The sequence below is a fragment of the Lissotriton helveticus genome, chromosome 8 (assembly GCF_964261635.1).
Source record: "Lissotriton helveticus chromosome 8, aLisHel1.1, whole genome shotgun sequence".
NCBI lineage: Eukaryota > Metazoa > Chordata > Amphibia > Caudata > Salamandridae > Lissotriton > Lissotriton helveticus.
Genome location: NC_136069.1, coordinates 143,326,084 through 143,349,963, shown reverse-complemented (window position 1 = coordinate 143,349,963; position 23,880 = coordinate 143,326,084). Strand labels below are relative to the sequence as shown.

The following is a 23,880-nucleotide window of genomic DNA, read 5'->3' as shown; positions in this document are numbered from 1 at the left end:
AATTTGACTCGCCAGATCAATGCAGTTGCCTCCACCTGTTTCAACTCCCGCCGTGTCCTCCGCAAGACCTTTAAGGGGATCCCCCGAAGCCAGAAAGACCTTCACCCACACACTCATTACTAGCAGACTGGACTATGGAAACGCCCTCTACGAGGGAATCAACAAATACCTACCTGCTACACAAACTCCGGACCATCTAGTACACCACAGCAAGACTCGTCCTCGTTACCCCACGACATGAGCACATGACCCAAAACCGGCAGGAACTCCACTGTCTCCCCGTCAAGAAGAGAGTAACTTTCAAGCTACTCACCCACGCCTACACAACTCTCCACAACATCGGACTAAAATACCTCAATGAAAGAATCTCTTTCCATGCACCAAAAAGAAACCTCCGCTACGCCAACCTCACCCTGGCAGCGACTCCACACATCTGCAGAACCAGCGCTGAAGGAAGAGCCTTCTCACATGCTCCCCTACCCTGCACACCTTCAGGAAGAGCCTCAAGGCCTGGCTTTTCGGCTGACCCAGAGCTGCATCCCCCTCCCCAGTGCCTTGAGACCCTCACAGGTGAGTAGCGCGCTTTAAAAAAACCCTGATTGATTGATGACTATTAAGAGAGTTGTTTCCCTGTGTAAATTACAACATTTACTTTCATTGCAATATAGGCACACAAATACATACATACACTAACACACATATATGCACAGAATGTGTTTGTGTGTGTACATGTGTGTGATTTCATGTATGTATCAGAAAGAGAAAAAACATGAGAGCAAATGGGAAGACAGGATATATAAATAGGGTGTTTTATATGGGCCTTTCCCAAAATCTATAATTCAAAGATGTGCACACTCTGTGGCTACAATGTTAATATGGTCATTGACATTTACTTGTACCATTTACGTAGAATTTCCAAAATACTCTGGTGAATGATAATTTATCTGACACCAATTAGTTCATCACAATGTCTTTCTCAGTACAATACTTTATTCTTTGTCTTTCTTACCTACATGTATCCATATTGCAGTGAGGAAAGGAACAGGAATCCACAGTCTGGACCATCAGCTTCATATATGAAACAAACCAGATTTTTTCATTATTCTGACCCCGTGCCAAATTTAGGAAAGACAATCCCACAAACTATTTTATTTAATTTTTTTTTATTATTCCTTCATATTCAAACTTCACAAACAGTGTGAACTTGGTACAATACCTCAGAAAGTGAAACTTACAAAAAAAGTGCTGGTAACATTAAAAAAACCATCATTCTTTAGCAACATCAATTACTCTTCCACACAAAACAGAAATCTTGTAAAAGTTTTTTTCGTATTTTAAGGCGTAATACTTCTGTATAAAGTATATGCAAGAGATAAACCTTCACAGTATTCCAAAAATGTCACAATAATATAATATAATAATGAAGCGCTACAGTTATTTTCATATTTTTTTAATTTTTTTCCTGTTTAAATAACAAATACAAGTCACAGGTAATATACGTGAGAAAAATACAAGGCTAATATTAAATGGCAGGTAAGGATACTGTCACTGTAAGAAAAACTGGCAGGATATGTGTGTAATTATTCTATATTTTAAAGCACTTGATAGAAAAGGCATATGCACACTTTTATTCTTTGAACAATGTTTCTTGTCTGCTTGTTTTTCATATAAATGATATAACTGATGAGAATAACATAAAAACTATATATTTGCTATTTTCTGTATAGGAACGCATCATTTACTCTAAAAGCTATTGGCCGGCTCAGCACAATGGTAGTATGTGTACACGTGTGTCTAACCAAGGTTGTTCACACACCAAGACACACAAGCTCACGCACAAATATACAGAAATTGTACATATACCTGCAGGGCTCCCAGTCCAATATACTATCAACATAAGGAGTCTAATGTAGTGTGGCACAAGACTAGCCATCATCTGCATGAGAAGTATTGGTGAGAGAGTCCGTTTAAGGCAAAAACAAGATTTAGCACACCTGAATCATGACATTTATTTCTTAGTTGGAGGATTTCGGATTAACACACCTGAATTTACGCCGGTAGCAGTCTGCACGCTTTCCTGGCGGACGAAGCTGTACCGCTAAAATGGGGCCGGTGTAGCGCCAGGCTCTGCCAGCATGATAATGATGCCGGACGTAGCCAGCCTTTCCACGGCGGTGGAACTGCCATGGAAAGGCATGCAGAGAGCGTCCCCGGGGGCCCATTGCAGGCCCCCAATGTGTTTGGGGGGTGTGGGTGCACTGGGGGGGGTACCATGCTACATGTCCCTGTACCAGGTGGCAGGCACTCTGCAGTGCCTGGCACGCAGTGCAGGGATATGCAGGACATGCTTTTTTGGACATCGCGGCAGTGCTGCTCACAGCAGCAACCGCCGCAATGTTAAATGCTGCGATCCGACTGCCACAGTCGGATTTCGACTGCTGAGCATACTAATTGGGCGGTCGTAGCGGGCGGTGTTTTCCCGCTACCATGGAGTGATCACTCTGACCGCCATCCTAATAGACCCCTTAGTTATTAGAAGGATATTAACACCAGCTATAAAGCACTACTTGAGTGAATAGCAGCAGTAAAACAAAGACTGCACGTGGTGAGCACTGCTGAATGAAGCTCCTTCTCCACATGGCAGTTTACCCTTCAATGACAAAAAATGTAAACGGTTTTTTTTTTATAGCAAAATCATTGTTGCTTGGTTAGAGTCATTCCTTTGCTAGAGAAGAACTTTTAACTCCTTAAAGAATGTCACCTCCACAAAACAAAATGTTTCGTAAGGATTTTAATGCTAGCAAATATGAACTGGTCACCCTGCATGTACTGATATCCAAACATTATTGGGTTGCTGTGGACCTTTTTTTGTTGTGTTTTGTAGTTTGCCATTCACTTGATTTGCTGCTGCACAAGTGGGGACTTCTTCCTCCCAGGACTAAAGGCAGTGTAGAGAGAGGTCAATAATGCCACACTCTGCAAGCATACAAATATAAGCACCAGGGAATAGAAACAGCACTACGCATATCCGGATACACTAGCCCATTTGACACATGAGCTCATACGTACAAAGATGCAATGATGGATATAAAAATGTGCCTCTGAAAGATACACAAAGCACACACACAACAAACACACAGATATAAAAAGACATCCACTCTGCTCAGAGTTAACAGGACAATAGCAGAATACCACGTCAATAAGGTGCTTAAAGGAGAAAAAAGGTGCCGCTCACTTGGAAAGAGGCGTCACAGTAAGGTGCTTCAAAAGGTTTTCTTTATTGTATTGAGTTTCCTTTTTTATATCACACACTCCCAAAAACATAGTGGATTTGTACGTGAGCAAGGAGCAGGCCAATAGTTTTTTTGTTATTTCAACCACTTACATGGATAAGAACTGTATGTATCGTTTTTCTTGTCAATGTTTAAGTGTTTTATTGGTTTTGTTGTTTGAGGTGGTGGACCTAAACAGTTTACTTTCAAATTATTTTGCAGTAGATATGCAAAAAATTTCATGTAATTGAAGGATGAAACAGCTGGTCGAGATCCCTCGTCTGTATCTATTTTGCCCCCCACCTTTATATTTTCTTATGTTTCTTTTTTAAATATTTTTGCCCACCGCAACCACAAAAATTGGAACAGAGATGGCTGCGATCACTACAAGTGGATGGTCAATTTTGCTATTGTTTGTCATTCTTTTCTGTGATCTGTTTCAAGACCCAAACCTTTTCCCTCTGCTGCTTCTGACTGAAACAAGTATGACAACTTTTCTGTGCATTAAATTTACATATTATTTGGACGTGTAGTTCAAATTGGAGTTGAAACAAACTGGGAGCTCACTGGTACAAGAATTCTCTTCTCCATGCCTGTGGACTCAGGGTTCCAGCAATCTGGAATATTCCTTTTAAAGTGCAATAATAGCAGAAATAAAGTGTCACATGGGTTGCTCTTTTGCTTTAGGCCTTCTCAGGTGGGTGAAAGTGTGAAGGTAATGACTTCTTGGCTGTGCAAATCTACTAAGATACTGCTTCAACAATGAGTGTCACACACTTCATTCCAACAATATCAATATTGTGGTCAGGGAGCTGTGCAGCAAATGAAACAATATTGGCTGCATTTCTAACCAATCATTGCAACAGAATACCTACGTTTCTAACATATATTGTAATGGTATGGGCAGGCTTTGTAACACAAGACCGATCAACTGGTAGTCTCAGTGAACACAAATTAGCATAACCATTACAGCTCTGCTCTCTCCAATCAGAACATGCACTGACTGAGCAGTTCTAAACTTCTCACCAGAAAAGCTGACTAATTGTCAATAATATCTGGGGTAAAAACACTGAAAGAATGGTGAGAATAAGTAACAGATTTCGGAAATGTAGTGGGCAGGATGTGGGAGGTCACATGAAGACACTATCATTTTGTGTTGTAGGTGACCTAAACTTAAGCTGTTAATTTGTATTCCCCAGGATGCTAATTAGCAAGCTAGAGGTTGATCGTGCTATTTTCTGATTTTCTCACCAGTTGTGCACATCATGCTGGGTGACAGTTATCATTTCTTTAGTTGAAGAAAAAAGGCACAAACGTTAGCTTATAAGACATACCAGTCTTTTGGAATGATACTTTATAGAGCCATGAGCTCCTGGCATAGGACTAAGAAGGTAAGATTTTCAGAAAAGTTGATGGAGCACCTAATTAACAATATGCAGAAAACTGTTTCAAAAACTTCAGGTTTGGGAAAAGCTATATTAAAAAATAAACCTCTTTTTAAATGCCATCCTTCCATTCATGTTTACTTCTGAGATGGGGAACGAGCATACACTTGCACATTGCTGAAAGAGCTAAACTACTTACATAGTAGGGAGGACTCCTGTGGGCTGTCTTTTGTGGTGGGAAACACTACATGTGCAGATCCAATTGCACTGAAGATCTGTAGCTGTTTTGCAAACTAGCAGTTCACCTTGAAACTCCTAGGGTGAGTGAGCATCCTTGAACACACAATGTCTTCAGATTTTTTTGTTAAATTAAAAAGACACTGTTGTTAATCATGAGACCCTGCATAAAATGCAATACCAAGCTGGTAAGCCTCCATCTAATATACCATGAGGTACCTTACCTTCTATTTTTGTAATAGGAGAGGAAATCAATTTTACTTCAGTTTGCCAGACGCACATGAATATACTGTACTCACGTGGTTCGATTCACCTAGGTGAAATTTTAGTGTGCATTTACAAAGGCAAATCTGATTTCTGATCACATAATCAGGCATTGTGGGATGTTGCCATGATAAATGAGTTTTACTCTCAGACATTCTGCTACTTTGGTAGAATTTCTGTGTGACAAAATATTTTCAAAGGGTGGGATTTGTGAGCATTCACGTCAGAGTCCACCTACAAATATTGGCGAACACAACCAAACTCGCAAGTTTGTGAATACTGGCAAATATTTTCAGGCAGTTTTCTACCCTGAAAATGGTTTCAGACTTATTCGTTTGCAGGATGATATGGAGAAATGAAACAAGAAAAATCAATGGGACTTACGTTTAAGTAAGGGGTTTCGTTTAGGAGGAAAAACCTGCAATTCAAAATCCATTTTGCTATCATATTTTCACATGCGAAAATGTACACAAAATGCGTAACTGGATATGTAGAGGAGTATTCCTGAGAATCTTTATTAACTCCTGAAAATTCTGGAAATCTAAGAAAACAAAGGCATATAGACCTACGTGAGCATATTTCTGAAGTTTCCAAGGAGATATATATGAATTCGGCCTTTCATATGAATGCACAGATGAAAAAAAAACAATACAGTCAGATTTCATGTGACTGGTGATAAATCAATCAGATTGTACTGACCTCTTGAAATATTTTATCTCTATATAATACATCCTTCCCCATTTTGTGCAACATTTTAGTGAGAGATGCCCTACATAAACTATGTGGCTGGAACAGGAATGTCAAGAGAACACCTAATGGATTTTTAGAAGGCACATCATTGTTATTGATCCACGATGAACAAGTAGGTACAAAAATATTTTTCAATTTTCTTCAAACATGTAGGGTGGGCTGAATAGTGTTTTGTTGGCAAACACTACAATAAAGACACACCTAAAAGGCCATAGCAGAAAATGTAGAATTGTATTATTGAGCTAGTGAAATTGCATTATTGAGCTAGTGGAATGGAGGAAGATTAACAATTAAGAATTTGTCTTGACAATTCTCCTCTACATGTGGCTGCACCACAGTTTCATAACAGTGGAAGGGATTTGTGCTGGTCCATGGCTCCCAGTTTGTTCTCTCCAACTGATTACAAGTTTGTTTGAAAACATTTTTATGGTGTTCCCTTGTCTCTCACATCTTGTTTAGTAAATCAAAATTGCCAGACTTCAGACATGAACTTTTGTGATATTGTGCTGTTTTCTTTCCAAGAGAGTTCCACAACGAAACCCCAGCGCTCTTATCTGGTTCACAAACACACTTACATTTGAGGTTAGGTGAAGCACTATGCAAAAATCTGGCTATGCTCCTTGGAATTAAATAACTTGTCGTGGATCACTGATTTATCATCACAGGCCGAAAAAATAAATGGCTCAGTATACTGTAAACAAAGTGAATTTTGCACATATTCAAGCTGGTTTCATTGAGGAGAACTCCGCAAACTCAAGTGGTCAGCTGTATTACAGCTGACATTTTCTGCCTTACTTATAAGATCTATCTGACTTCTTGGTAAAACGGTGTAATCAAATTATTTCCCTTTAGCTGCAAAACAAAGCCAGGCAGTTAAATGTAGCCAGACACCAATTATATGATAGACAATAGTACAGCACAGTATTTCAATAAATTAACAATATGGGTTGTATATGTGTGCATTAGATTTCAGCCTCTTGTTCTTGGATCCCAAAGTCCTTTTTTATAGTGATACCTCATTTAGCGGAGCATAGTCCACATCAAAAGTTAAAGGAAAAAGTCTAAAGTATAAGGATACACATTTTAAAGCTTAAAGAGAATCTTGTTCATGTTAACATTTAAAATTCAGTTCATGACCTTCTAAGGATAATGTCCACTGAGTTTAATAATAAAAACCAATAACTGAGCACCAACAAAAACTTTGTTTATGTGCCCAGTATAAATGTTAATTTCTATTCTTATTACTGTTATCTTTTCTATTGCAAAGCATGGCATTTTGCGTAAAAACAGGAAACAAAATGGGGACATAAGTCAGACATATTTGTTGCCAATGCTGAGAGATGCTATAAGTGTCACTTAAAAAATTAAAAAGTATTAATAAAATATTAAAGAGTAAAAGAGTAATAGCACATTAGGAACTAAACCAGATCCAAGCTGTAGCCAGTTCAGCCACCATAGTCGTTACCTCAATGAGGCTCAAATGAGCTTTGGAATACATGATGTAAATTTTCTTAAGCATAGAGGAAGACAGTTAATCCACTTACTATATGGATTTTTAACAAATGTTTGGTGGTTTTGAAAATAAGATGCTTCACGTTAATATTTAAAATCACTTTCAAAGATTTGGATCAAGCGAAGTATGGCATGATAAATATTATCAATGGTTTGAGCCGGATTGTCCATTGGAATTACATTCCAAAATTCTGAAACCAAAAAGGAGAGGTGGATGTGTAGAGAACAAGGGTACACCTTTCATTTTCATACAGACACAGGATTGCAAAGTACAACGACACAAACTCACAGTCCAGTGTTTCTGACATCTCATAAATAATAATACAAACATTTCATGAAAGGATAAAACACAAAACAGTCTCCTTACTACTTTTCTGGAACAAAATAAACAGCAGTGTGGATACGAACTTCATCTTGTAACAATTACACAAAAAAAAACTAGCCCAACTTTTCACTTACATGACAAATCAGATTTTAACCTCAAAATTGCAGCATTTGCTTAAGGGCAAACTTTTAGGGTTTTTTGTCGATTTTCTTAAAACTTTTTTGGCGATTTTTTTTTTTTTTTTTAATAATGCCTTCACCAGAAAACAGTCTTATACCAATAAAATGCATTCAAAAATAGAAATTATTACACAACAAAAATATCTATCTTCCTTTCCAAAGATACTTCACAAAAACATGGAAACAATCTGTATTTTTTTCCTTTTCTAAACATTTTGCTTTCAATCAAGGGCACACTTGTCAACTTATTACTGTTTCTTTTTTTTAATGAAATAAGGGTCGCTGTTGCATAAAATAGGAAGATGCCAAACAAATGATCGGGTGTGAGAGGAATAGCGATATCAAACGTATATACATCCACTGTTTATGAAATAAAATAATCTTAGTTCAGGAAAACTCATGTAGGCATCTTCATAAATGCTTTGATTTGTCACTGTGAAACTGTCATTTTAGGGTTATAATACGGAACTCTTCTGGAAAATGTACATATCACTTGTTAAATTGGTGGTCTAAGTGCTCCCAATTTAGACAGATATGAGAAATGATGCACAGAAAGGTGACATCATTTACTACGGCGCTCACAATATGGTTTTGCGGATAAACTGAGGATTGTAGTACAGGTCTTGTGTTTGTATCAGAAATGGTAGGCCTTAACCTAGAAGTCTTAATTCGGTAATAAAACATGTTACTAGACTATAAATGGGGCAGTGGGAAAAAGTACCTTGTGATGGATTTACACTGTCATGTTTTTAGCCTTATTTTAAGATAAGATTGCATTGATTAGAAAAAGAACATAGAAGTTTGACAATACACACGCCGGCCTGCAGACCTTTGTTATCCAATGTTGAAAAATAAGCACTAAATAGCCTTGTTCTATCCTATGAAATTAATAAATCTTGCATCCCAAAGTGGAAAAATCATAAAAATATCAGGAATTTTTTAATGTTAATAATTTTTATTTTTTCACATGGCAAACGAGATGCAACATCATACCTGCATCCATACACTTACGGGTAAGGGTAACGTGGTCTGAGTTTCAGGTCATCACAATGATCAATACATACTGTAAAGTACAGCATCTCAGTAGTATATTTAAAAGGCTGGGAAAAAGTATTACTGACTCATGGTTGGATGAGATGTGCTTATCAGTAAACAATAATGGGCTTGAAATAGGTCAGTAAGCTGAGTTTCTAAAAAAGCTTAACTGTTTATTGATACAAACTTGCATGTTGGTTTGTGAGTGTGCATTAAGGGCAGGTGCAAGAAAAGAAGGTTAACTTAATACTAGCAAAGACACAATTTATTTTGTAGAATATGAGCTTCTACATAAAAGAGTCAACCTCCTTGCTTAGGTCTATTTCACAACTTCAGGTACAAATTAAATTAACTTTAAGACCACCTTTGGTTGCCAGGAGAGATTTGAACTGATGTGGAAGAAATTAGTACCCATACTTAAAAAGCCCTGCATGTATATCCAATAGTCGTAATAAGGAAATATTGTGTCTGCCTCATAACGAGATTTAGAAGTGAATTATAATATTTTAATTGTCAATGGAAAATTTACTGGCAGCCACAGACACAAAAGCAACATAGTGCAGCCTTGTTGTGAAGGATATTAAAATAGCACTGAGCATTTGGAGCACTTCTCCCAGAAAGGGCTTAAGTTGTTTTTGTTTATATTTAAGAATGGCTTTATAAAAGTTGTTTAATTACTTAGAAGTGTTGACAACCCCATAGGCGAATCTCAGTAGTTGTTTGTTTGGAGGGCTCAATTTAGGGACACAGCTGTGGGAGGAAGGGATGGACATATAAAAGTTGAAAGCTAGAAAGTAGATACTTTAACGAGTCATTTACACCTACGTGACATTGCATCCTGTTTTAACAGAATGAAATGTTTTGAAAGCCTTTTATTTATAATACAAACCTCTATATGCTTTCCAAAGTTATTGGCTGTATGAATGCCCAAATATGTCTTATCTGACTCAAGCATAAACTGGATTCACTACTATTGGGAAAGACTCATCTAGCCAGTAGTGGTAAAGCCCTAAAAAGGTAAATTAGCAAATAAAGAGGTTTTATTTTCCTTAAAACCCAGACATAGATCAACACCTCTAAATGAACCAATTGCTGTTACTCTGGGTTAATATCAGTCTCCAAAATGTATTGGACAGCATCATATAGGTTTTATATGTTGTCTTTTAATGTTAATTAGGCTGAATCTGTTTTTTTGTTGTGGAACACTGTTCTAACACAAAAGCCAGTCTATTAAAACAGTAGCATTCTGTGAAGCTTGGAATATATAATGTTATTTCCCAGCAAATTAGTTAAATGAATATTGTAGTGTCTCAGAGACATTGTAGGTGGGGCCTTGACATGCTTCAAATATATCTACTGACTAAGGCACGGCACGTAGGCTATTCAGATGTATGCAGTAATACTTGTATGAGAGTCTGGCTGCTGGGGATATTCAATATTTTTTTCAGCTACTACTTTGTGCCCTCTGCTAGAGTAATGAGCTACTTTGCCCTTCACATACCTCATTTCTAAACATGTTTCAACTCAAGTCACTGACCACCATCCAGTATGACACAGCTATCACACATCAAGCCAGTAAGCACCTGCTGGTAATCAGCAAATGATGCCTTTTAACAGAGTTTGGGCCTGATTTAGATCTCTGCGGAAAGGTACTTTATCACAACGGTAACGAACATCCCATCCGTCGAAATATACATCCCATAGTATATAATGGGATTTATATTTTGGCAGACAGATACCCGTCACCGTTGTGATGAAGTAACTTGTCCACCGAGATCTTAATCAGGTCCTTAGTCTGCAAACACAAGAGATGAAGTATGACATTACAGCTTTACCCTTGCCAAGCAGGGCTGTGCAACCTGAAGGGTATTGTTTGTTATTCGTCATCACATAGCTGGTTATTTGTTTTCAGAACTGTTTTCATCAGTATACTTATAGTTTTGGGAATGCTTGAAATTAGTTCAAATAAAATATCTTGGCAATTGTGACTATACAAAATCAAGGAGAGATGGGATGGTGAAAGAGCTTAAAGGTTGAGCAGACTCAAATGGGATCTAGGCAATCGAGGTCCATAAAAAGTGACACCCATGCCTGAGCAGATGATTCTAAGTATTCTGCTCACTCTGATCATGCATATTCGTAAAAGAAATGTGTGTTAAAGCTATCTAAAAAATAAATAGGGTCATAAAAAAACACGCTTTAACAAAACTTAATATGATAAATAGTAATCGAGGGCCAGATTGCTAACTGATGTATCTGAAAACAAAACCACCTGATGTACAAAATAGTGTAGAAAAGTTTCTATAACTAACTCTTTCTAGATCATTCATCTCAACTTTTTTTAACTGGACTCGCTGAAAGCAGACTATTTTGACTAATTATTCCCGTTTTGGCTGGTGTCTAATGAAGTGTAATTTATGAAGATAGAGCTTTTACTTATTACACACGGTGTTTCTGTTCCATAACTTTAATTTCCATGTTTGTCATTGAGAGAAAACGTGGGGTATATAACACAAGCAGAATTTATATAGCTAGTTTTACCTAAATTATTTTTTTCATAAACAGCGGAAGATGTCAAATTACATTCCTTAGTGCATTGGCCTTTCAACCAAAAGGTAGTACAATTAAAATAACAACAAATCAACCACTCCCGTAGATTCTAGAGGCACATGATAGTACATGCGGATACACACCACACATTGCAAAGTAAAAGGAGCAGTAGCTGCAACAGTGACACAAAAGGTGCAAAACAAAGAGAGCAGAGGACAAGTGCTAAACAAAGAGTACTGAAACCGCATTCTCACTCGATGACGAGCAATCAGTAAAGAAGTGCGTGAAATTTCAGAATAGGAAGCCTTTTCTTTCACCTTTTTTTAATGTATCACTTTTGAGACCTACAACTTTACATGTGCTGACAACAGCGTCTCTTTCTGTTTTTTTGGTCTACAGTAGAATGATATTTTATGAATAACAAAGTTATGAATACAAACTTGAGGGACTCTGCAATGACAGTATTATCCTGTGCGTCTCACTAATAACAGAGGCTATGTTATTCTCAAATTAAACAGGAAAAAAAATCAAATGAAAGGAAGTATTAGTAAAAAGACAAAGTTATATTAACTTTTATAAACACCAAATTTATTTGGGAGAGCGCTTGTCTCGTCTATACAAATGAACAGTAAGCCAACTCAGGCTCGCACATTTGTCCAAACCAGCCTTCTACAGTGACTAAGGTCTGGGGATCAAAAACTAAGCGACGTTGGGCACTACAATGTGAAAAGGTGGGTGTTACAGAAAGGAGGCACTGGATTGAGCACTGTGTTTCTTCAGTTGCGTTGGAACAGAAATTCATTTCCCCAAACTTTTGTAAGCTGGTCATAAGATTGTGGAAAATATTAACCACTTAACTACGTCCAGGAATAATTCTCTAACCCACATCAAATTCCCATATGCACATGTGTTATGTCACTGGACATGAGAGGAAGAGGGAGAATCCTTAACTATCCATACCAATCCAAAAGAGATTCATGCCCCAGCCAAGTAAAATACCTGACACAGGTACATTGTAGCGCTTTCTTTTCACTGACATGACAGTCTGTTACCATAAGGAGTATCTGCTCAGCTCTTCACGTTTTTTATGTGGCACTGTTGGAGAAATTAGAGGCAGTTCCCACAACCCTGTTTTTTCAGTTGAGATGTCACACCACTGCTAAACATTCTCAATCTGAATCAATGAAACCAATGCCATTGTAATCCTGCCTGTTACATGACTTGTGGCAAAGGTCATAAAAAATGTAATTAGACATAACATCAAAAATTGCCTGTTGACAGAGGTGTTTTAAGATACAATGTACAATAACAACGGACCAGCTTAAAAGAGACTTAAGTAAGGTACATAAATGTAACTGCAGCCAAGATACACAGACAAGAACAACAGGCTGAACAGTACACATTTCCACATCAATATGCTAATACTGTGCAATCTTTGGAGTAGATCAACTTTAGTTGTGGGTTCTTTTATGGAACGCTTATGCTCTTTTTGAATTTTTATTGTATTTCTCCAGTTTGTGGTACCTATGTTTAAATAGTGCAAAGATTATTTTCTCATACTATCATAAGTGCATTTCTGTACCTGCCCACATGTTTTGGATGAAATATCTGTTGATGGGGCATTTAAGCAAATAGAGGGAGTAGTTTAAGGATGTAAGTAAAGGCAGAAAATAAACTATTACTTTTTCTCCATCGTACAAGCTGGTATAGTCAACGTCCAATATAAAATAAAAGGCTTGTAGGAATGCCCAATAATATCTATATTTCGCTACACACAGTGGCAATTAGTACATTTCCACCCCTGTACAAACGTATGACTCACCTAGGGATATCTTTCATGAAAGTATTTCAATGCCACAAATGAAATAAAGAAGTGTAGTTTTAAAGTGAGTTCAAACCGTCTTGCTCAGCATAGGCCTTTACGCAGACTGATAGTCTGCTACAACCATCTGTAGTCACATTTAGACCACCACAGAATTGCGAAAGCTCCTAGCACCCCAACGTACGTCCATACAAACACTGATGAGAAACTACTTAACGTACGGTGCCAAAAGTCCTGATATACAAGCAATCGCGAGCATCGGCCTACGAATGTCAGTTGGATAAGTGTCTCAAAGGCAGAGCTTAAGTCTGTTCTAAATTACCAGCCATGAAATACAATCTCTATCAATATTGATTATATGGCTAACAGCGCTGTGCTAAACTTACATAAAAGTAACACATCTAGTAGCTCTTAGTTCCCCATTTCTTTGGCTATGAACATCTGTCACTTTTACCGACCCTTTAGCTTCAGCTGCCACAAATAAGCCATGATTCTGAAGAACCTCAGAGAAAGGGATTTGTTCATACTTCGAACAGACTCTTTATTAGCAAAATTAAAAATGTGATTTGCAGTACTTCCCAATGAATTTAGAATGATTATCTAAGGCAGAGGGGATGATCTTCTCAGTCCTCCAGAGCCTACATATTTGGAGGTACCATCTTATAGACAAGCTATGTTTTATTTCCCTACCTAAAATGGACAGAGAATGCAAAAAAATCATGGAAGAGTTATATCATAGCTTTACTGATTAGCTTTCCAGTAGAAAATAATCATTTTCTCGCTTTGAAAAAGGAGGGAAGGGACGGTGGAGTGCAATCTGCTTTTTCAAAGAGGGAAGAATACCAGCCACAGTCCCCACATCTTGCTGTTTTTTTCTTTCCTGTATTTCAACCTATAGCATTCTATTTTCAGTAGTGCAATGCAGTGCAGTCAATGTTAGTGCAAAAATAATTTAAGAAAAAAAGGAAAAAATGCCCTATAACGAAAACCACAACGCTCATGGAAGGATACAGGTGACATGACATAATATCCAAGGGGCAGTCATCTCAGTGTTTTCTTGCAACACAAACACTTTTACAAGTATTTTCAATGTGTTTTCTGGGGGCACCCAGCTCTAGTTATACCTACAAATAAATGATGTTCCAGCGTTTTTGTGGGCCAGTCCTCTATACTTTGGAAGCAGCTTTATATTGCTCGACGTTTGCTAGGTATACAGAGTGTCAAATAGATTCCACATACCTACTAACCAACAAAGGAAATCAAGTAAACTACGCAATATTTCACAAATAAAATATCTTCAGCAGGGACTCTATTATCTCTTTCCCATTAAGGTCCAAAACACAAACGGATCTATATTTAAAAATTTAAATCACAGACTGGGATAGTAATCTCACTGTGTTGTATTGATCACATAGGGATCTTAGTGGTTTTATGCACAGCGTTTGTCATTGAGCACAACTACTGTGCAGACACATGTTTATAGAAGTAGGGCTCGCACAAACCAAGTTCCACAGAAGGTAACATTCACCTCAGCAGTAAATATAGCCTTGCTTTGGGCCTGGGGAAACAAAGGTGTGTAGGCCCTTAAGTAATGCAGGTAAATCTTACAGAAGGAATTGGAATTCTTGAACTAATACCAGTTGTTGAGAAGCTATGAAACACACACAGCAAACATTTAGTAGTGCAGTGGTGATAGAAAACATGAGACTCAAGAGGGTCTGCAGTTTTAAAGATGGAGCAAACATAAGCTGACTAGAGAGGTTTATTAACCATGCACTCAAATTTGCATTTCATACATTTATTTATAGGGATTTAGCAATCAAAACAAACAACATGGTTTTTGGTCCACAATGGGATTAGTGGGATCCATAGAAAAAGTACATCTGGAATAACAAAGCAATGACAAGGGCCATCAATAAGTGTCACAAATTAAAAGGGCATCCATGAATCTTTAGTATTGATGATCACGAGTATTGTAAAACTGTATAGAGAATTGCTCTTTTTTTCCTTTTAACTGGATGGGCTCTCTCTAACAGTATGTTTAAGTGTGCATTAATATTGATAGTGCAATTGCTTCTTTCACAAAGGCCTAAACAGCCTTTCTGGGAACCGACAACAAGCTCTTTTCACACAGACATTTAGGGAAGGGACGGTGGAGTCCAGGCAAATCCTCTTTCAAAAATAAAATACAAGACTTGTTAGTTACTAGTATTCCACAGTGTCTCTTGTCCCTTACTTCAAAGACATCTGCCATACAGGCACTCATAATGGCATTCTGGTGTATCACATTTTGAGAACTACCTTTCAGGAAACCCTCCCTCCAATTATGCAACAATGCTACAGTATTTTTAATTTACACATTAGGTTGTTAAAGGGAATCACGCCATCATGTAATAAACGGGAAGACAATGGATCGTCTTTATCAATATTACTCGCCACAATAAACCCACACAATATCTCATTCAAGGGCCATTTTAAGAACAAATCAGCACCAGTGAAGGATTATTTCACCTACATCTAAAGTAAATTGCTGGAAAGCTAGTAAAGTGTCACTCAACATGCATTATCAAGAGTTGAGAAAAGATAAAAGTTAGGAACAGGCCATACAGATTTCTTAAGAAAGAAAACGTTTTCCACCGTAGGCATTTATGCCAAATATCCATAAGAGATTAGGAGCACCATGAATTTATCATACATTACATGTCTATTTCTTTTGTCTCACGCTATTGTAGTTTTTCAACAATTGATAGCAATTTTTGGCAGTGTTTTACATGCTTATTAGCATGTGTTTTTTTTGCTTCATATTTGCCTCATCACAGGATCAGTTCCGGCTTTGATGTTTAGTGGGGGACACTCAAGTTGACTTATTGTGGTGTTGTAAGTTACGCCCAAAGTTAATACAAAAGGCCACGTTGTCTTTAATCTAAGAAAAAGCAACACAAGTTGCAAAAACCCATGCAACATTGAGTCTCAAATCAAGACTGGGTTCAAGCAAGGCGACTTCGTCTTCGAACAATAGTTTACAAGATAATGAGCGTGGCGAGACGAAGAGAAAATACATTTACATTACATCTTCAGGACAGAAGAAACCCCGAAAATTAATACCTTTAGTTTGTTGCTTATAAAAAAAGGTTGAAGAAGGAAATATCCGCTGTCCTACAAAAAATGTCATTTTTTTATTTTGTAAAAACTTAACTGATCAGTAACCTAAGAGTTTAAAGAGAAATTCATTCCCTAAAATAAGGTATACCGGGCTAAAGATTAAATGACTACCTTTAGTGTTTACAGCATTCAACACAATTAGAAAGGGTCTTTGTAGGCTTCATTCAACACTCTCATATAAAACATACCCCTTGGGGTCTGTCTGCCTATCTAATTAAACTAATGTAAGTTAACAAATGCTTATGGCATCATCGAAGGCATATCTTGTCTGTTCTATCAGCATGAAACTGTGTGCCATGACCTTCAACAATGGTTCAACAACTGGTTCTTTGTGTAATGAGGCCAGACATGGAGAAGATCATTAAGCTTACAAACTGGAAGACTTCAGAAGCCCCGACCTTTGAATAGAAACTAGGTTACTTGTCTGTGCAAAGCATTTTGAAATTCAAATATCTGTGTTCAGATGACATCACTTCAAATACAATTTTATTATGAGATTATTAATAACCAAAATGACTAAATGCTGAGCTATACCTCTAGTAAGTGTGTACTTTCTTATTAAAGATCAGCTTGTGAAGTTCTTGATTTCCATTTAGCTACAGATACATGGGCACTAATATACAGGATTCTCAAACAAGCAAGTGAGCAATCAATGCTTATCGCTTGCTACAGGTATCTTAAGTTTTCTGGAAATACTGGAAGCAGATACATTTCCCAATACACCTAAATTGTTGTGGATGGCTGTGCTTTTTGCCACAAACTTTAGATCCATTCACCCACAATTCAATTATTATATAGATCGCACAGTTTTAAAGTAATATTTTTAAACCAAGCATTTTTAAAGATTTCACTACTCTTATTCCTGATAAGGCGGATTTCTGACACCACCAACATTTGCAAAACCACCACAATAAACAGCAGTATGTTCCACTGGATAAAATATTATAGGTGGAAAATATTATAGGTGGACTTTCTGGATTAATAATGTGCTGCACCAATAACAAATGAAAATACTCATACAAATAACAAGGGTAATGACACAGCTATGATATACATAATTAAATCTTTGGTCAGCATCTAAAGTATCTCTTGGATAGGCTAGGACTCTCTATAAACATCCCCATGTTTAATCTTTAATTACATTTACCTGTGTTACTTATGGCTATTAAAATAATTAACAAGTGGTATCTGTGATTATTTAGCGATGTGATATCTATTCTAAGATGATCAGAGAACTGGAAGAAATATGGTCCTTTCAAAAGCAAGAACATTAGTCATTGTTATGGGATAGTGGCTGATATCACTCCCTTCCACATGAGAACATTTTAAAAACCCAAAAGAGTAGGTTAACCTCTAGATAAGAATATCTATAAGAATGCTAGTACTAGTAGGTAACTGAGCTAAACCAGTGAAATATAGGCCGACATGCATCTCTACAATATATACCTTCCTGTTTACTGGGGTTCTACTGAAGGGAAGTACAGCAAAACTGGAAATCTGAAATGCCCATTGTAGCAAATGAATTTGTTGCACAATCTCAAAAGATGCAACAGTTAAGTGGGTCTTCTGATATAAAATATATGAAAATACAGTTCTTCTGATAGTACCTTACTTGATATGACAAAGACCAAGGATGGGGCCATCCAGAAAAGAAAATATGTGGTTGTACCTAATGACAGGTAAAGGTCAGGAAAATGGCTTTTATATCATTGACAAAAAACACTCGCAATGTTATTTTGCCTGGAGCTTTGAAATTCTTGGCACTGTTCCTGCCAAAGACTCAATCTTATTCCGGGCTAATGATTATGGGACAATTGTGACAATGTTAAAATGCAAAGCATTATCGGAAATGAGGAATGGAATACCCTGAAGCATAATTAATTTAGAAAGATTTTCTTACTCTATCTGCTTTTGTTTTTATGTGTTGACCTTCTCAAAGAACCAAAAATCCAGTTATTTCTCAAGTCACACAATTCACAAAATGGCTACCAACTGGATTTTGCTTATGGTGCTTCCCATTATTTTAATAAACAAATGTATATAACCTAAGTGCTTGCGTTGGATTAGACCTAGGCGAACATTTTATGGTAAATCTAATTTGATTTACACCTAAAAGGAGACTTCGTTTTTTTAGGTAGAGCTGGCATCCCAAATGAAACTTCCTCTTTGGAGTACAAGATGACTTGTAAAGGGAGAGAGATTAGTTATGGAAGAGTAAAGCAGCCCAGTCCATACACTCCCTTCACCTTAAACATCCTAAACAAGAGACTTCATTTCAGAACTGAGATGCAAACAGCTGGTGTGGGAATTCGGAATGGGTACGGATAACAATCTTCACTTTAAAGTTAAGCTTCAAGAAAGGAATATTGCTCCCAAAGATCCATTTGGACATCATTTCTAGGTGATGTTTTCCTGAAAGGAGGCACTTCTAAATATAAAAATGTCCATATTGTACTTAAAGGAAGAAGGGGTTTGTGTTTGTTTCACAAGTCACACTGTTTATGGTGGCTATACAACTTTGTTTATTGGGAGATACATACACTACAGTATCAACAACACATAGTATGCACTACCTTGGTGACATCATAACTAATTGTTGTTCGAAATTTTGCTACTGTAAATTGGCCTAGCCTAACTTTCCTTTTTTGGGGGAAATCTGTAAGTGTCTCTAACTCACTTATGAAATAGTTAATCATGTTTGTTGGGAAAAAAAGTTTGTAAAAGAAATGCAGCTACCATTCTCTTTTTGGTGGATTATACATTAAGTGAAGAGGTTGCGTGGCATTCATTCATGCTCACAATGTAAATGGGCAAATAGCAAATAATTTAATAATTTTTGCCCAGTGTATTTCAGAACTTGGCTTCCAATCAACGCACAACATTTAGTTCCAAATATCAGACGAGTATATGTGTCATGACTAAAAAATTTCATATGTCGATATGGATCACGTGGTTAGAAAAGAACAACAATAAGAAATCTTGGTATCTATTACGAATACACCTGCCCACTTAACTTAAACAATATCTTCTCTCATGTCTTAACCTCAAACCATTGGCCCTATGCACCCCAATGGTTATTGGACTTTTTATTCACTTCTTTTAGAAAAAAGTGTTTCAAGTTGAACATTGCCTGGTGCCCTCAGGACAAATTGGTTTAAATGCCAGTGTGGGCAGAGGAGGCGAAAGCCCTTTAAAATGCTCGATGAATACAGGCCCCAGTGACCAAGTTTGAAAGTCATAATTAACTCCCTGAACCCGATGTACCATACACTGGAACAGTAAGTTTCCTGTGTGACATCGGGCTCAGGAGTGGACTGGGTTGGGGGTGATCTGTGTCCACCGCCAAGCAAAGTATGCCATTAACATCAACCATGTGTACACACTATCTGAGAGTATTTGGGCAGAGTACAAGGAGTTCTCCCTTGCTGTTGGTGGTTACTTTTAGGAGGCCTTGTTTGCCAGGGTTTTTAAGTGATTTTACTTCTCCCAGAACCCAAAGAAATTAGGCTATTTTTCAACTGGGTGGGGCGGGTGGTTTGGTTGAATGATTTGGGTCGGTGGAAACATAAATCTAAGTGTATTGCTAAAACAAACCCCCTCCAAAAATAATAAACCAATGTGCCAGTAATGAAACTATGAAAAAGACCCTGCATGTAGCAGGCTCTTTCTTTACTAACAAGAAGTGGCCAGTTCAAGACACAACAGTCTTGCACTTAATGTGCAATATGTTTTGAGCTTTCATGAAGAACCAGACATTTAGATTACTTTGTTGAGCAATTTCTACAAACACACCTAAAATATGTTATGTGAATACCGGGCTGTCCAGTCACATGGTAAATATGTGCTTCTGTCTATTGTGGGAAGGGTTGTGGACATTATCTTTTAATTCTATAATAACATTTTAATACAATTAATAGTAAGAGGTCCATTGTATCTTGCTGTGGTGTTGTTAGGGACGTCTGCAATCTTAGAATTGTTTTAATACTTTTAAGGTTTCTATGGTATGAAGTGGAATAAATGGTATTTTTCTTTATAGGAAATCAGGCAATGTCTGGGATAATGAAGAATGTATACACTGCATAAAAGGAAATCGTATGAACATAGAGAATGCAGAAAATTACAGATGAATTTCTTCCGGTATTGATAGTAGACCACAACCTCCCACCATGCTGCAGTTTTCCTCAACGTCCCACCATCAAAGACATCTTGTGCCTGCATGTGTCACTTGAAACTAGGTCACAAAAATGCCATGGGATATATCAATGAAGTACTATAACAGAGCATCTATCACCAGAAACCTATTGTAACTTTTTTTGTAAATTAACATGTAACTACCCTACAAAGACAACCTCTTCAAGGAATATGCTGTTTTATTTATTTTATTCAATCCCTTTCTCTTATTGTAAACCCTTCTGTTTTCCCCCGATACCCACCCTTAGATTAACCTTAACCCCATTCTTTTCCCTACCACTGGCCCTTGCCCTTTACCAACTAGTTGTTACTTGTTTTGTTTTTTCCTAACTCTCTCAATAACGTGGTCCTTGCCCCTTTGCCTATCCTTATTCCATACCCACAAAACACTCATCTAAACCTAAGCATTAAAACCATCCTAATCCTGACTCTAAGCATATTCCTTACCATGATATCTACCGTTAAGCTATCCCGAAACCTCGTTTATACAAGAACTGTTTACAATGACTTCAAAGATAACAAAACACCGGAAGTCCTAGCTTGGTTTATAAAGCATTTGTTGTGGGCGATTCTCTATTTAAGCACTCTTTGTCATGACATATTCCTGTGTTGCACAAAAGCTACTGCTTTTGGACTGATGCGCAGCCTATCTAGGGGGAAAGCGAGGCAGGGGGAGAGCTCCATGAACGCATATTAAAATAGCATGTTAATAACAGCTAAAGGCCGTCCCAATTTGGCATTCTCCATGTTGTTCCAAGGGGGCTAGATATTTAGTCTCAACCCCTGTGATGAACAGAGAGAACTACACTTATGACTTTCGTTTCCAGAGCTCAGCGGTGCATACAAGTGCAAAATCAAAGTGACAATAAATCTATTGTAAAGTCTGTCTAATCTACCTTTCAAAGAAGAAGGGTGAAAACCTCAGCGTGACAAGAAAGAAGAAAGATAACAACGAGAGAGACATTACAAAGGGGCTATGACAAGTACATGAGAGTCGTAAAAGTTTTTACATCGTGTAGTGCTAAACTGTACGTACTGCCTTCTCAAGGCAAAAAAGCACATTTAAAGGGAAAGGCAAAGGAGAACCGTCCTTTCGCTCCAAGGTGAGCACTTAATGCACTTCTTTCTCTTTCCTAGGAAGCGGGACAAGTTTCTTCTTCCTCGACTCAAAAGAAAAAAAAAGTATTTCAACAAACTGCAGTTGTTAGCGGCAGTGTAGACAAAAAAGCCTCACGTTCTAGTTTTATCTTTTTTTTTCATAAATACTTTCAAAAGAGTTCAAAAAGAAAAGAAAGACTGCAATCTCCCTGTTCAATTTGTGAATGCCACTGTTTGCCCCGTGATAAATTCAGATACAATTGGTTTAAGCACTTCGTTGTGCTTAGCTGTGTTTTTTCACTGCCGTATTCTGTTGTCAAATAAAAATTCCTCCCTCTCCTCAAAATCAAACGTGCTGCTATGTTTCACGCAGACAAGCATGAAAACCCTGATACATCTCTTTCGTTTTTGCATTTTGCTCCAACAAGACTGTTGACCAAAACAATGCTCTTGATCTTGTACCTTAAAGACCGCAGGTATGACCGAAAATCTTGATCTGGTGTGTGTACAGAAAGCTCCTTGTTCACAATGTCCTTCTCAACAGCTCCAAGGCCATGAGCTTGAGCTGGAGATGTCTCTTTTCGAAAACTATTTTCGTCGCTGATGATGTCTCTTTGATTTGAAATTCTTTATGCTGTATTTTCTATGCCTCATTCCGAAGAAGGAAGGGAAAAAAACATTAGGAGGGGACATGAGCGAGGAACGGGGAAGACTGGGATGGGGCAGTAGAATCGCAGAAGTGGGCGATGCTGGATTCTCCTTCCCCATACTCCTTCATGTCAGCCGTACCTCTCTTCCCTCAACATCTTATACATCTTGCTGTAACGACAGACGTGTGATGTGAATGCAGCAATCGATGGCCAATGCTCTTTGTTAAACAAGAAGCAATATTTCACAGTCCTGCCTTCAATTGATCAGCGCAGTCCAAGCAGCCAGAACTGTGAAAAATGTCCATTTGAAAAACACTGCAAGTGGTGTACTTGGTGACAGCAGGCCTTTTTAACACATCATATTTTTTGAGTAGTGCTGTACACAAGTGATTTTTTTAAATGGTCATTTTCTTTTTTTTTAAGAACGTTTGTGTTTAGAGGCCAGTAGCTTAAGGTCCAGCCAGTGGATCCATTAAAGCGTTACCAAGCCTTAAGGCCACCATCCATAGGGAACTGGGAAAAATATATATACGAAGATGTATGTCCCACGTTCTCCAGAAATGTAATGTACCAGCAGGCAATACAGTTCTTCATGTAGTACAAAACGGAATTTGTTTGAAAATTAAACAATACAAATTTCATAAATTCTAGTGCCATAGCTTTTTCTCCCACCCCAACCCACTTTTGCCCCCTTGATCGCCTCCTCCTCCTTTACCACCCTGTCATTTGTTCACAAGAAAGGTGGTTGGATTTTTCCAACCCTTCACTAGTCCTACCCCCTTGCTGTTGTTACTATAATGGGAACTACTTATCCGTCTGACACATGCATTCTCATGTGGTCATTGAAAAGCTCGATTTGGTCAAATTTAGCCGGACAGACAGAGCAGACATAAGTTGTCCCCTCAATGCAGGCTGCCACTGCTCCACTTGTAGGGATGGCGAGGACACCTGCTCCCTCACTGCTGGCTGTGCCATTGGTGGAGCTATGTAGGGCGACGTGCCTTTCCAACAAGGTCTTGTGGGAGAACTTTTTCTTGCAGATGTAGCACTCATAGGACTTCTCGCCCCGGTGGAGGCGCATGTGCACATTGAGGGAGCTCTTTTGGGTAAAGCGTTTATTGCAGATGTTGCACTGGTAGGCCCTCACTCCTGTGTGTGTCACCATATGTTTGATTAGGTAATCCTTCAGAGAAAAGGAGCGCCAACAGATGCTGCACTGGTGCGGCTTCTCACCTTTAGGTCAGATGGGGAGGGAAAGAAAGTAAATAAAAAAACAAGTATTAATTTCAACTCATAACACTGACATGTACAAATGCATAATTGTGGCCATAGAGAGAGTTGTTACCATGGTATAACATACAACTCAAACGAACAGCAGGACAATTATTCAGGGATACAGATTATATCATAGAAACATTACATTAATTGAAAGGCATTTAAGGCACTTT

At 37.9% G+C, this 23,880-nt stretch overlaps 1 protein-coding gene across 20 annotated transcripts in view; it reads right to left on the bottom strand.

Moving 5' to 3' along the window:
• Positions 1-1,146: 1,146 nt before the first annotated feature.
• The window catches only part of ZBTB20 (zinc finger and BTB domain containing 20), a 2,277,743-nt gene continuing 2,255,009 nt past the window's right edge, over positions 1,147-23,880 (bottom strand). For all 20 annotated transcript variants that reach the window (XM_078656729.1, XM_078656731.1, XM_078656734.1 and 17 more), the window contains one exon: positions 1,147-23,665. In XM_078656729.1, the coding sequence (XP_078512855.1) occupies positions 23,241-23,665 (425 nt within the window). In that variant the 3' untranslated portion in view covers positions 1,147-23,240. The remainder of the gene's footprint in view (positions 23,666-23,880) is intronic.